Source organism: Fukomys damarensis, unplaced genomic scaffold (genome assembly GCF_012274545.1).
Source record: "Fukomys damarensis isolate Sample0158 unplaced genomic scaffold, DMR_v1.0_HiC HiC_scaffold_14, whole genome shotgun sequence".
NCBI lineage: Eukaryota > Metazoa > Chordata > Mammalia > Rodentia > Bathyergidae > Fukomys > Fukomys damarensis.
Window position 1 is genome coordinate 25,919,628 of NW_022900926.1, and position 12,653 is coordinate 25,932,280.

General features: G+C 38.1%; 1 protein-coding gene across 8 annotated transcripts in view; it reads right to left on the reverse strand.

Moving 5' to 3' along the window:
• Positions 1 to 12,653, reverse strand: part of Tulp4 (TUB like protein 4) — a 191,751-nt gene that overhangs the window by 61,821 nt on the left and 117,277 nt on the right. For 6 of the 8 annotated variants that reach the window (XM_033763287.1, XM_033763288.1, XM_033763286.1 and 3 more), the window contains one exon: positions 4,765 to 4,893. In XM_033763287.1, coding sequence (XP_033619178.1) covers positions 4,765 to 4,893 — 129 coding nt within the window. Of the gene's footprint in view, positions 1 to 4,764; positions 4,894 to 5,022; positions 5,041 to 5,126; positions 5,144 to 12,653 lie in introns of those variants that run through there. The other 2 variants (XM_033763289.1, XM_033763290.1) reach the window with 2 other exon arrangements.

The window sequence follows — 12,653 nt, forward strand, 5'->3', positions numbered from 1 at the left end:
TTTTTTTTCTTTTTTTTTTTTTTTTTTTTTTGTAGTGGCGACTGAACTTGGGACCTTGCACTTGTGAGGCAGGTGGTAGCACCGCTGAGCTAAATACCCAGCCCAAGATATATCACATTTCAAGACATTAAAAAAATAAATGAACTAACAGCAAAAGAACATGAATTTTTGGCTGTTTTCCCAACAGGGGTTAAGGGTGTGTGTTGAGTAATCAATCAGTAATGTCTCCATCATGACAATGGCATGGACTTGTGAGATACCTCTGGAATAATTGCTCTGTTACTGTAAAAAGTTTGCTCAGTTAAACTCAGAATCTCAGCTTCATTCATATTACACTATTTACTTTGTCTTAAGAACTTAGAATACATTTTTTTCCTCAGCAACAGCATATTATATTCTGGAATAAAATTTCAAAGTTCTTTCATTTTACAAAGATAATGCTATTATTTACATTCAGTGAAACTACATATCTTATATTTGAACTAAAAGGACAAACATCCTAATACAGGGCCAGAACATGTAGTCAGTAAAAAGAAGATTTTTGTTGATACTAGTATCCCAATATTTATCTCCTTAAACATTTGTCACTTCCTTGTGCTAAACATATTCAAAATCCTTTCTTTTAGCATTTCAAAATATATAGTACTTTATTATTACCTGAAGTCACTCTACTGTACAATAACACATCTGACTTCTAATTACTATCTAACTGTAACTTAGGACCCACTGACAAACTTTCCTTTTCCCTCCCTTTCTCCTACTCTCCCAAGCTTCTGGTAATCACTGCTCTACTTTCAACTTCTATGTAATGATTTTTTTTTAAGCTTTTACATGAGTGAGATCATGTGGTACTTTTCTTCCTGCATCTGATTTATTTCACTTACTATGTTGAGGTCCAGTTCCATCTATGCTGTTGCAAATGACAGGATTTCATCTTTTTATGGCTGAATGGTATTCCTCCATGTGTATTACATTTTCTTAACCTATTTATCAGGTGTTGGATACGTGCTTCTATTTCTTGGCTACTATGAATAATGCTACATTAAACATGGGCATGCAGAAGTGTTTCTGACATGGTAAATTCATTTTCTTTAGATATATACCCAGTAACGAGATTGTGGATTCATATGGTAGTTCTATTTTAATTTTTTGAGGAACTTTTATACTATTTTTCATAATGGTTGTACTAATTTATATTTCAAGCAACAGTATGAAGGATTCCCTTTTTTCCGTATCGCTACCCGTGCTTGCTATCTTTTGTCTTTTTGGTCACAGCTATTCTAATCTGAGAAAGGTAGTACTGATTTGCATTTTGTTCTGTCCAATTATATTATCTAGTTTGACAGAACTTTGTAGTTTTTACTTGCATCTACCTGATGATTAATGATAATCGAACACTGTTTCCTATACTTACTAGTCATTTGTATGTTTTCTTTTGAGAAATATCTGCAGTATTTATATCTATTGCCAATTTGAATTGTTTGGATATTTTTCTATTGAATTATTTGAGTACCTTATAATTCTGGAATCAACTGTCAGATGTACAGTTTGCAAATATTTTCTTTTATTCTACAGGTTGTCTCTTACTCTTTCCTTTCTCATACAAAGGCTTTTTAGTTTGATGTAATCCTATGTATCTACTTTTGCTTTTGTTTGTACTACTTTAGGGAACCTTTAAAAAACAAAAATAAAATAGTAATCTCACACAAAATCGGTAATGCAGGATGTCCACATGAAGTGATGGGGCTTACTAGGTCAGCATGAAGTGATAAGAATACATCATAACTGCAAAACAAAACAGGGGAAGCCCAGTACCCAGTGCTGAGGGGAAGTGACAGCAGAAACTGCCCTTCTTGATTGTTTTTCAACGGCAGAGGGTTACAATGCTCTTGCTTTACTAAAGAGAGTTCTCAGATACGAAGTAACTGAAGATGAGCAACAGCTCAACCACACTTGCCAAGGAAGCTTTTCATTAGATTGTCCCAGAATGTGTATGCCCAGCACAGCCATCCTCAGTGACTAATACTGCAAAATGTGTGCACTGTTCCAGGCTCATTTTTGAAATGAAGGACTCCTAATAATTTCCTGAAAAAAATTGTTATGGCATCACTTAAAGAGTTTGCCAAATATTTTGATATACTTTATGACAATGAAAGGCAAGGATCACCTGTCATTTCTTCTAAAAAGTTGTACTTTTCTCTGAGCAGGCTTACAAGGTACACGACTGTTCTTTCCTCCAGATAACTTTCCTAGCATGCACAGACTCCACTGCTTTGACCAGTGTTCCAACATCACCTGTGTGTGGTGTCTTTTACTCAGATAATACAATTCTAACACAATTAAAAGCAACCAAATTGCTCCCAAAAGCCACTGTTTTAATTGTGACAGCAGTTCTATGGATTCTCAGGTTTGAAGAATCAAATTTCAAACAGTAAAAATAGCTAAAACTGGACTCAGGTCACAAGACACAGAGATTCCTTAATGGAACCTGGCAGGCACAAGCACTTGTGAGGTTCAGGATACTGCCAGATGTTCTGTGACTCACAAAAGCTCATTGGTCTCAGGGATGAATTCATCCTACCTTTCTTGATTCTGGCATGTTTGCCTTCTTTGAACTCTCCTTGGAAAGAAACACTGAAGGATGTGACAAGTGGTGGCAATATGGAGATGACAGGGAACACTTGCTCAGAGAGGTTGCTGCCAGGAGAAAACCATAAGGCAGAAGAACTGCTTGGCTGGTGGAGCAGGTCTCTCAAACAATAGTAAAGTCTGAGCACTTCTGGATATACTATGAATATGCAGCACTTCTCAGAAAACAGGGTTTTGTGGGGGGCCCTGGGAATAAGACAGTATGTTGGAGCATTTTGGACTCACACTGAGGCTGGATTCTAGCTTTGCTATTCATGAACCTCCTTAGGCAAGTTACGGAATCGAATCTCTGGGACCTGAATCTTTCTCTTCTATTAGCATAACACCTTCACAGTAAGGATCCTACGGAGACTGAGAGGAACAATAAAGGAAAAAAGCCAAGCACTTAGTTGGCACATGTTGTACCTCCCCTTTCCTTTCTTCTTCTGAGTAATGATTTAAAGTGCTCTTCCCATCTTAAATCTGAAGACATGTCTCATCCCATCACGGGCCTTTTTAGGGAAAAGAATCCTATCTTTTGATTAAAGGAAGAGTTACACCATGGTAGAAACCCTCGGGGAACCTAAAGAAAACTGTCCACTTCTCAGAAAACCATGCAGTTTCCATCTTTAGGCCTGAAACTGTTTTTAAGACTATATGGCTACTGCTTCAAGACAGGTGGGCTCCGTATTAGGGAGCTCTGAGGGAGTAGCAGAACAAAATGTTGTAGACTATAGTAACACATGATGACAGGTGCTATGTGCAACAGGGGTATTATAAGCACTTTTCATGTACATTTGCATTGATCTTCACAGTGATCCTCTGAGGTAGGGGAACTGTTGTCTCTGTATTACAGCTGAGGAAACATAGGCATGGGAAAGTGAAGTATCTCCCACTCAAAAGTAATGGAGTAAGATTTTTGGACTATGTTGTCTGACTTCAAAGCTCCTGCTCATCCACTCTCAAAGTGACATGAATTTCTCATGGTCATGGAGATTTCCATACTTGCAGCTCTCCTTCAAGAAGGTGTTGCTGCCTATTTTTCTCATCCCAGAGAGATGTGCTTTATCAGAGTCAGTCAATATTGTTATGTTTACCTACTAAATAAATACACACAAAAAAGAATGTTCTAAAAAAATGTTCTGTTTTCACACAGAGATAGATTTTTCTTCTGTGATAACATCTTACAGAAACTCTCAGCCAGGTAATACTCTCTGGCAATAGCATCTTCATTTGTAGCAATTTTATGTCACTTTACTGGTCTATAGCTTTCAAACTTGGGAAACTTGGTTAAGCAACAGGTAGGAGACATGAGGATAAGAATCCTGTCTTTTGAAAATGTATAGCAAGATACTTACAGGGAAATCATTCTGGGAGAGTTAAGAGTCAAAAAATGCCTCTCATCCCTTGAGGTCTCAATCATAATTCATCCCCTGAGGTTCTCATCATAGTTCAGTCAAATTCACAAGTGAGAATTGTATGCCCTGATAAGTGTTCCTAAGCACATGAGGAAGGGCAGGCAGCCCACCCACACACTCAAGGGAGAGCTGTATCACAAGCTAGGACAATCCAAGGACCATTACTAGAAAGCATGGCTCAGCAGGGTGTCCTTGGAGCAATTGTTTTCCTCAGTGCAGAGATAAATTGTATCAGAAAGGAAGAGTAGAAGATGACAACAGGTGGCCATACTAATTGAAACTGATAGAAGTGAGTGTTAAAAACTCTTTACTCAGTGAGTAGGTTGTGAGAAATAATCATGTGGAGCTTTCAGTGAGGGAAGTATAGAGATCACAGTACAGGGAAAATACCTTCTAAAAGGGAACAAAAAAGTCATATGGTAGAAGCACTTCAGAGGATCCAAATTTAACATGTAATCACAACACTGGGAAAAAAAAATGATTCACAGATCTCTTATAGCTTGGAGAGTTCTCACAGCAGCAGCCAGGCTGAAGAGAAGGAGGCATGATCCCACATTCTTACTTTCTATCAAGTGACTCAAGACTGAATGAAAGGCAAAGTTCTAATTTTATTTATTTTTCTTCTACTTTGTTCACACAAATTTCAGGAATACTTATGCTATAGAACACTGGTGTACTCTAGTAGTCTTTCATTGCAAGAGGCTTGCCATCTACTCACCTGAGCCCCTCGATCATTAACCAGTTCCACAGACCACCTGCCTTCATACTGAATCCACACAAATATTCCTCCATCTGCATCACATGTGGCCAGTTTCTGGTATGGTTCATTCCACCTCACTAGCACAACCTGGAAAACCACAGGGTGAGGGTTATTTCCTCAAAGTGTTCAGACTCTGTAACAAACAGAATGAAGTTAGTCACAGAAAAAGGCTCAGGGAGAACGTAGGAATTTGTGAAGAGGTGGATCCAGACACACCTGATATGGCTTCCTGGCAAATAACAGACACCGGAGCAAAGACAAAGCAGGATAACTATGGCCATTGCTACAAAAAGAGGCCCATTCTGAATCCCGTAAAGTACCTGCTTCTCAGAGGGATGCAACAATCCCTCATCTGCCAGTCCTGTGTTGTAGAGAAATAATTTTCACACAATTGTTTTCAAATGATGGTATCACTTATTCAGTACTGAAAAAAGAAAAGGTTCTTATTCCATTTTCTGCCAAAAGTGAACATTTCTGTATCTTTCCTGGAATACCTCTGAAGTCTGGCATCTAAACATAGGAAATGTGGAAAAGGTGAGGAAGGGCTGAGATGTTTAAGATTTACAACACAGGAGATCTGAAGAAGAGATAAGATTCAAATTTTGTAACAGAATTAGTAAATTTAGAAAATTTTGAATCTGGACAAATTATTTTCATATTTCCACTTATCTAAAAAGGTATAAAGTCTGGCACAGTTTGTGACACTAAGTAAATGCTAAGGAGTTAAGATCAGCCCTCACAAAGCCCAGTAAAATCTACAAGGAAATGAAGGTCTGGATTGGTCCTGGGAGTCCATGAGCCACAAAACCAGTACAGTGGATGGTGATGAGTATTCCCTGAGGCTGTTCCTGGCTGGCCTATCCTGATGACAATGGATGGACTGATTTAGTTGAACATCGGGCACACATTTGCTTCACAGATGTTATGTGGCTGATATTGAGCTGGATGACATGAACCACCCCTAGCACTCCCAGTAAGTTAAAGCCAAGCTGGGAAGCCAGAATATCTATGAACAAATGTGCACCACTGACATGTCTTGGTGAAAAAGGACTATCCTCAAAGAACAGGAACACTTCTACTATTCACTAAGATGTGAGCACTACTCTCAGCACTCTGTGCCTAATAAACTCATAACTATTGTGAACATGTAATGCTAGCATAGTTTCCAAATTCTAACAAGATTCTGAAATAGAAAGTGAGCCTTAGGACAGATGGTCAAGGACCCCCACAATTATACCTGTTCTCCAGCTTATACCCATTTGTCCAAAGCATACTTCCTGCTTTCAGACCAATTTCTTAAAATTCTGTAACTGAAGGCCAAGGATTTTAGTTCAGTGTTTCTACTGCCTGCCTCTCAAGCATAAGGTACAGAGTTTGACCCGCAGTACCAAAAATATCTGTAACTGATACATTGTTTTACCACACTTGGTCATATCAGCACTTACAAGTTGTATAATAAAATCTTCAAATTTTTAAAGAAGAAAAAAGTACTGTATCTTTTTAAAAATTCAGCAAAATCAAAGGAAATTGTGGCTGATGTGTTACCACTCTAGTCAACTTGGCAAGGATGAGAACACAAAAAACTCCCCAGGTAGCCCCACCTATGGACAGGTCCATGTGAAAAGCTCCTTCCTTGCACTGGCCCAATTCTGCAACTGCAGCACTGCCATAATCTATTTCAGTTACCAGCCTGTAAATGCAGATCTGTGCTGTGGAGGAAAGGGATGGGATGTGTTCATCTTCAAGTACAGGTACAGCAATTTTGGGTATACTTTGTCAAATGATTAATACAGAATTGGAAGTTACGATCCTTGCTAACTTGTATCTCTGAACTATAAAAGGTATTAAAAACCTTTTCAAGCAGGTTGTTTTAAATTCTCAAAACCATTTTAATGACAGCAAATACTACCTGTCTTCCCAAGATAAACCAGATACTGTTAGGTGTTAAGGACAGAAATGAGGGAAATTTTGACTGCAAGGAGTTCAGTTTACTAGACAGACAGAGCACTCTGTGTGCAATTAGAGAGTTGTGAACATACACAGGGGTCCAACATAAGATAAGGAAATAATAAATCAAGTACAATTTAAAAACACTATTCATAAAAACTGATTTAATCTTTTTGTTTTGTACCAAGGATTGAACTCAGGACCTTGCACTTGCAAGGCAGGCGGCGGTACCACTGATCTAAATCCCCAGCCCCGATTTAATCTTATTTTTAAAAATTGAGTCAATAATAATGGAAACCTCTAAATGACACTGAATGTGTTATAAAATTTAGACTTTCCAAACACTGAGTAAAAGTCAATTTAGTAAACTTCTTTCAGATCCAGCTGTGATTTGACTCCCAAACACTATCATCCACAAATGTGCACGCAGCTACAGTTTGCTTTCGACAAACATTAATCACCAAAGCTCACAGTAATTAATGTACTTCCAAATAGCTAATATAAAATGAAATATAAAAATAAGAATACTATATTTAAGACTGACCTGTTCTGAAATTACAATTTTCTTAGGTTAACACAGTGAACATGTGTCCACCGTGAATCTCAGTAACAGCACTGATAACACAGTATCCTATTTCAGAGGACAAAAGTTAGTTCACATTATATGTTTTGCCTTTAATATCCATTGCCACATATAGCTGCACATTTAACATCAACAAAAACCCTCTTGTTCATGAAAATAGCCTGCACAGTTATAGCATGACACAAACACAAAAGAGCAGAAGCAAAAAATTTTTTAGATTTATTTTTAACATTAAAGATTTCTTGGTATTGTACAATACAGTTGCTGTTGTTGGGTAAATGATACGTTCAGACTCAATTTCATCCTTCCGTAATTCTTAATCAGTTGAGATGCAGCAGTTACTGGAAATGTGGTCCCTACTCACATACTTCTTCACTGTGAATTCTAACTGGATTAACTGAGTAGGGGTAGTTTCCCTAAATTAGAGAAAGACGTATTTTCAATAATTCTTGGTTTAAAAATGAAGTGAAATTGCTAATGTTGCTTCCTTGGACTAGTGTTCATTCTCATTTCCTCCCTTGTCTACAGTTCACAGCTGCCGCCTTATCTCCCAGCAGCTTATTTCCTGTTCTCTAAATCCTTCCAGCCTATTTGGCAATGCTAGTACATACCCAAGTGTTGAGGAATTACCAGCCAGGGGGCCAGCTGGATTCTTAGTTGCCTGAATTACTTGGCAGAATGCTTTGGATCTACCAAGGCATCCTAAGGCACAGCTTTCCTACCTTTTTAGAAAAAAATGGGATTCTTGTTTAGTCTGGGTCTCAAAGAACTTCTGTATATGGGGTGTTAGCTGAATTATGTGCTCTTCTACTAAAAGGGATAGAAGATGAGCTAAAGTGATGCATGCCTTTGATTATTAAAAAAATAGCAGCTTATCACCACTATCATTTTTAGAGTGTTACTGTTATCAACAAACATTCATTGAGAGCTATTAAAAATAGGGAAATCTACAATAAAAACAGGCAGGACCACTTAAAGCCTATCTGGGTTATAACCTAAGGTCTCAGGTAAATCACTCACTTCCTGCATCTAGAGCCACATTTAGGGAGAACAAGTGTCAATTGCTTTTAGTTTGCTTGTTTTCTTTTATTTTTTTGAGACAAGGTCTTGTTATGTAGTTCAGGGCTGGCCTTGTACTATGTAGCTTAGGTGGCCTCAAATTCACAGCAATCCTCCTACTTCAGCCTCCCAAGAGCTGGGATTACAGATGTGCACCACCACATCTGGTAAACTGGCTCATATTAAGGATATTCCTGGTAGTGCCCTCTCTTCTACAGTAGTCCATTCTCACACCACAGAATGTACTTTTCCCCTATTTTTACTTGGCCCAAACGCATTCTTTTTTTTTTGGTACCAGGGATCAAACTCGGATCCTTGTGCTTACAAGACAGGCAGCGAAACCACTGAGCTAAATCCTCAGCCCTGGCCCAAACTTATTCTGAAGAGCATGTTTCTTTCTCTACCTTTAATAAATATAAAACCTTGCTGCATTTTGTGCTTAACCAATTCTTTGTTTAGGACAATAAGAACACAGAAAACACCTCTATAAGGAGACTCCAGCATCCCCAAATCTGGCAACACTGAGCTAGTCAGGAACAGGTAACATTGTTTGAGCACAGTCTCTCTCTAAAATTTATGGCCAAGAAGATCTGGTTTAGTTTGACCCCACTTCTTCCTCTAAAGCTCCAATCCCCTTTTTAGTTCTCTCTCCCCAGGACAATCTTTCATTCTTTGGAAGCTTCAAATCCTTTTTGGTTATTGGGGAAAGACAGAAAACTAAAGGGTGGTAAAAATTAATGGTACGTAGGCAACTTATGAAGTTTTCTTACGGCACTGAGAACAGTTTTCTAGTGTGTCCCACCATGTTGGAAGAAGGAGGAGAAGTACATGGCTTCTGTGTTTTTCCCAGCTGGTAAAAGAACCATTAGTCTACCTCACGTTTATTCCTCTTTTCTTTCTTGTTTTTGGTCATTCACTGTGGATACAAGTCAGTCAATAGTTGTCAGAGAGTCTGTTAATACTCCAGTTGCAAAAGAGATCATTCAGGTTCTATACGTATGACCTAAAGATAGTACTATGTCTTTTTGCCTTCACATTTCTGTTCTCCATCATACTCTGCTGAACTTTCTCTCACTTTTGAGAAAAATTCCTATTGGTAACTTGGTCTCCTGCTTGAGTTTACCCCTTTATGTACTCTTAAGTGTCATTTGTACTTTTCTCCTAGATGGCCTTTTATCTCTGAGTATCCTTAGTGGGTTGCTTTCTCAGAACCTTTTTTCATCCCCTTTCATGAACTGGTCACATGATTCCTCCATGTTTATTGGTCAGTTGGGTTGGTCACATGGTTGTACAACATTTGTTTGCCTTTTTCTTTTTTCAACTGACCTCATGGACACCAGGAAGTCTTACCCTTGTAGATAGGCACAAGATGCCAATTTCAGGGAAGACATGGGTCTCCTCCCCTCTTCTCTTCTGAATCAGGTTAGATCACTTCCCTGTTTCTTTTTCTAACAGAAATTCAGGTAATTTAGAAATATGTGCCTGATGGCCTGAATAGAAAAAAGGAACAGTCAATAAACATCAACTCAAGCAGCTTTCAGGTGAGTACAGCAGTATCTTAGCATTTTGTTGCACAGAGAACAGAAAGAAAAACTTAGCTGTTTTCTCCTGGGTCCTAAAGCCAACCTATGAATACCTTCTCTAATGCTAGTTTGCCCTCTCCATTCTATTTGGTTTTACTTTTTTTTGGTGATAACTGTGCAATCAAATTGGATTTAAGTTTATATCTCTATTTAAAAGAATATGTAACCTGTGTTTGCTGACTGAATTTTCACTGTGCTTGACTTTGGTTGATTTCCCAGACCTATGAAAAAAGATAGGACACCAATGACTTGTCCCTCCAAGACCCTGAGAAGGTGTGGTTCACCAATTCAAGTAGTTTAGTCCAAGAAGGACATCGAAATCAGGTTATGCAGCTGTCAGTTCACAAAAGGTTAATGAGGCCAAACCCCTTCCCCTAGGGACCTCTGCTAACAAAACAAAACAACAAAGCTCACAGTCCTTACTCAGGCATTGATATTAAAATAAATACTCCTTTCTAGTGCTATATATCCATGTAGAAATCTGGAAAGAAAGGGGCTTGCTAACTAATAAGCAATCATCTACAAAAACACAAGCAAGAAATTCTACAGCTCTTAGAGGCAATCTATTTCCCCAAGCAGGTCCATGTCATTCATTGTAAAGGACCCCAAAAAGACATCTGAAGTGTCCTTGGGAAATCAAAAGTCTGGCAGAGAGCCAGGAAAGGCAGCTTTACAGCCCCTCAACACCCTCAGCTTATTGCATGTTCCTAAAGATTAAAGTGATTCTTCTTCAAGAGATGCACTGGAAAGCTACAAAAACCCTACATGGGAAATGGTCACTTGAATTGTCACATGATTAAGACTAGCAGCAACTACCTGACTGGTCTGCAAAGCTTGCCTACTCTATGCCTACAATAAGCCTGACAAGCTTTGCAGCCTGGTGAACTCTGGCAAAACTTTGCCAAGAAAATTCTGCAACTTGGCTCTAGTTATTGCCAGTAGATCTCATAAGGATTTGAAGCACCCTGAAAACTAGGCTTAGTAAGAGTCTACTTGAGATGGTAGATGAGAGGCCTTTCTTACCTTCAGAGACCATGAGACTTATACAATGTCATATTAAATCTATGCCAAGTACCACAGGCTATCCAGTTTTACGAGAACAAAGTCTTGCCAACGCCTTGCCCAGGAGGACCACCTAGTGTCTGACTTTTGGACCAAGTGCTCATTAAGACTTGAAAAAAAATGGACTCCTGAAGACCAATTAAAACCGAAATTGTAGGGCCCCTTTTCAGTGCCACACCTACTGCAGTAAAAGTGACACAGACAGACAGCTGCATTCACCTATGTACGATAAAGTCAGCCCCACTTGAACTGTTGAAAGAAAAAGACCACCCAAAGGAAGAAAGCTATTTCTGTGAAGAAAATCTGAGGTGGTTCTTCAAAAGGTTTTGATCAGAACAGTTCCCAAAGCCTTACACATGGAACCAATCAGAGCATGCTATCTTCAGTTCTCATGAGAGCTTGAACAAATTTTCAATAGGACAGCCTAGACCTGATGCCAGCCTGAGAAGATGCAAAAAAACAGTCACCAATGAGCTCTGCACTACTGCATTCTCTCTTTCACAGTAACATGCTTTCACCCTCTATACTACTTTTTTCCTACTTTTATCTCAGATTTCACTCTACATGTTTCTTTTCCTACCTTTTTAAAAAAATTTTTTATTGAGTTCTTTGCTACAATCTAGGTATACAGTACAGTTACATTCATTATTGGGATCCTGTACCTTTACATGCAGGTCTTGATTCTCATTTTTCCCCTTGTCCCTGCCCTCCCTTCACCCCCTCCTCCCCTCTCCATTTACAAACACTTTATTTCCATTTTTTCAGTTTCTCATATTTTTTTCCTCTCCCTTATTACCGTTCCCCCACCCTTCCCACTTTCCCTACACCTTTAGCCCTTTACTTCCTATTTCACATTATTAATTATCTCATTAGGATCCTGTGTACTATTATAGTTTTTCACACCAGAGAAACTATTCGGTATTCCAGTTAATGAAATCTCTGTATGAACATTAAAAATAGGGAATCCTAACATAAAACTAAAAAAAAAAAAAAAGTAAAAGAGAAAAGGCAATGATGTAAGATTAAAATAATCCTTAATTCTGAAGATGAAAATGGTCCCTGAACATATTTAAATTGCTTCTTGCTCTTGTAGTCTTATCTTATTCTTTTTTTCATTATTTAGAGAATACTGTATTAGTTTCTGTAATCAAACCCATGTAGATATGACCTTACATATTTAGTACAATGCGTTATCCCTGTACAAATGGAAAAATAAAAATAGAAAAAATTAACATTTCTAGACCAATATGGCTGTTAATTTCTGTACAATGGCAACTCAACACAGTAAATTGGGATAACTTTTTCCAAAGTTGACAGCACAGTTAAAGTTTCCAAAAATTCAAATTATGTATCTGTATGCATGTATGTGTGTGTGTGTGTGTGCATATATATATATATATATTTATATTTATATAGAGAGACCAATAATACCTGTATGCTATGCATCAATAGCGGCAACAGCTTTTCCAGTTTCTGCAGTCTGAACAAAATTATAGACATTCAGCACATTCCATTAAAAACAAAAATAAAAACACAAAGAAAAGAATAATATCCAGAAAACAGCAAAGTTCTGTTGCTGTTGTGGTACCTGGCACCATTTTTTTTTTTTTTTT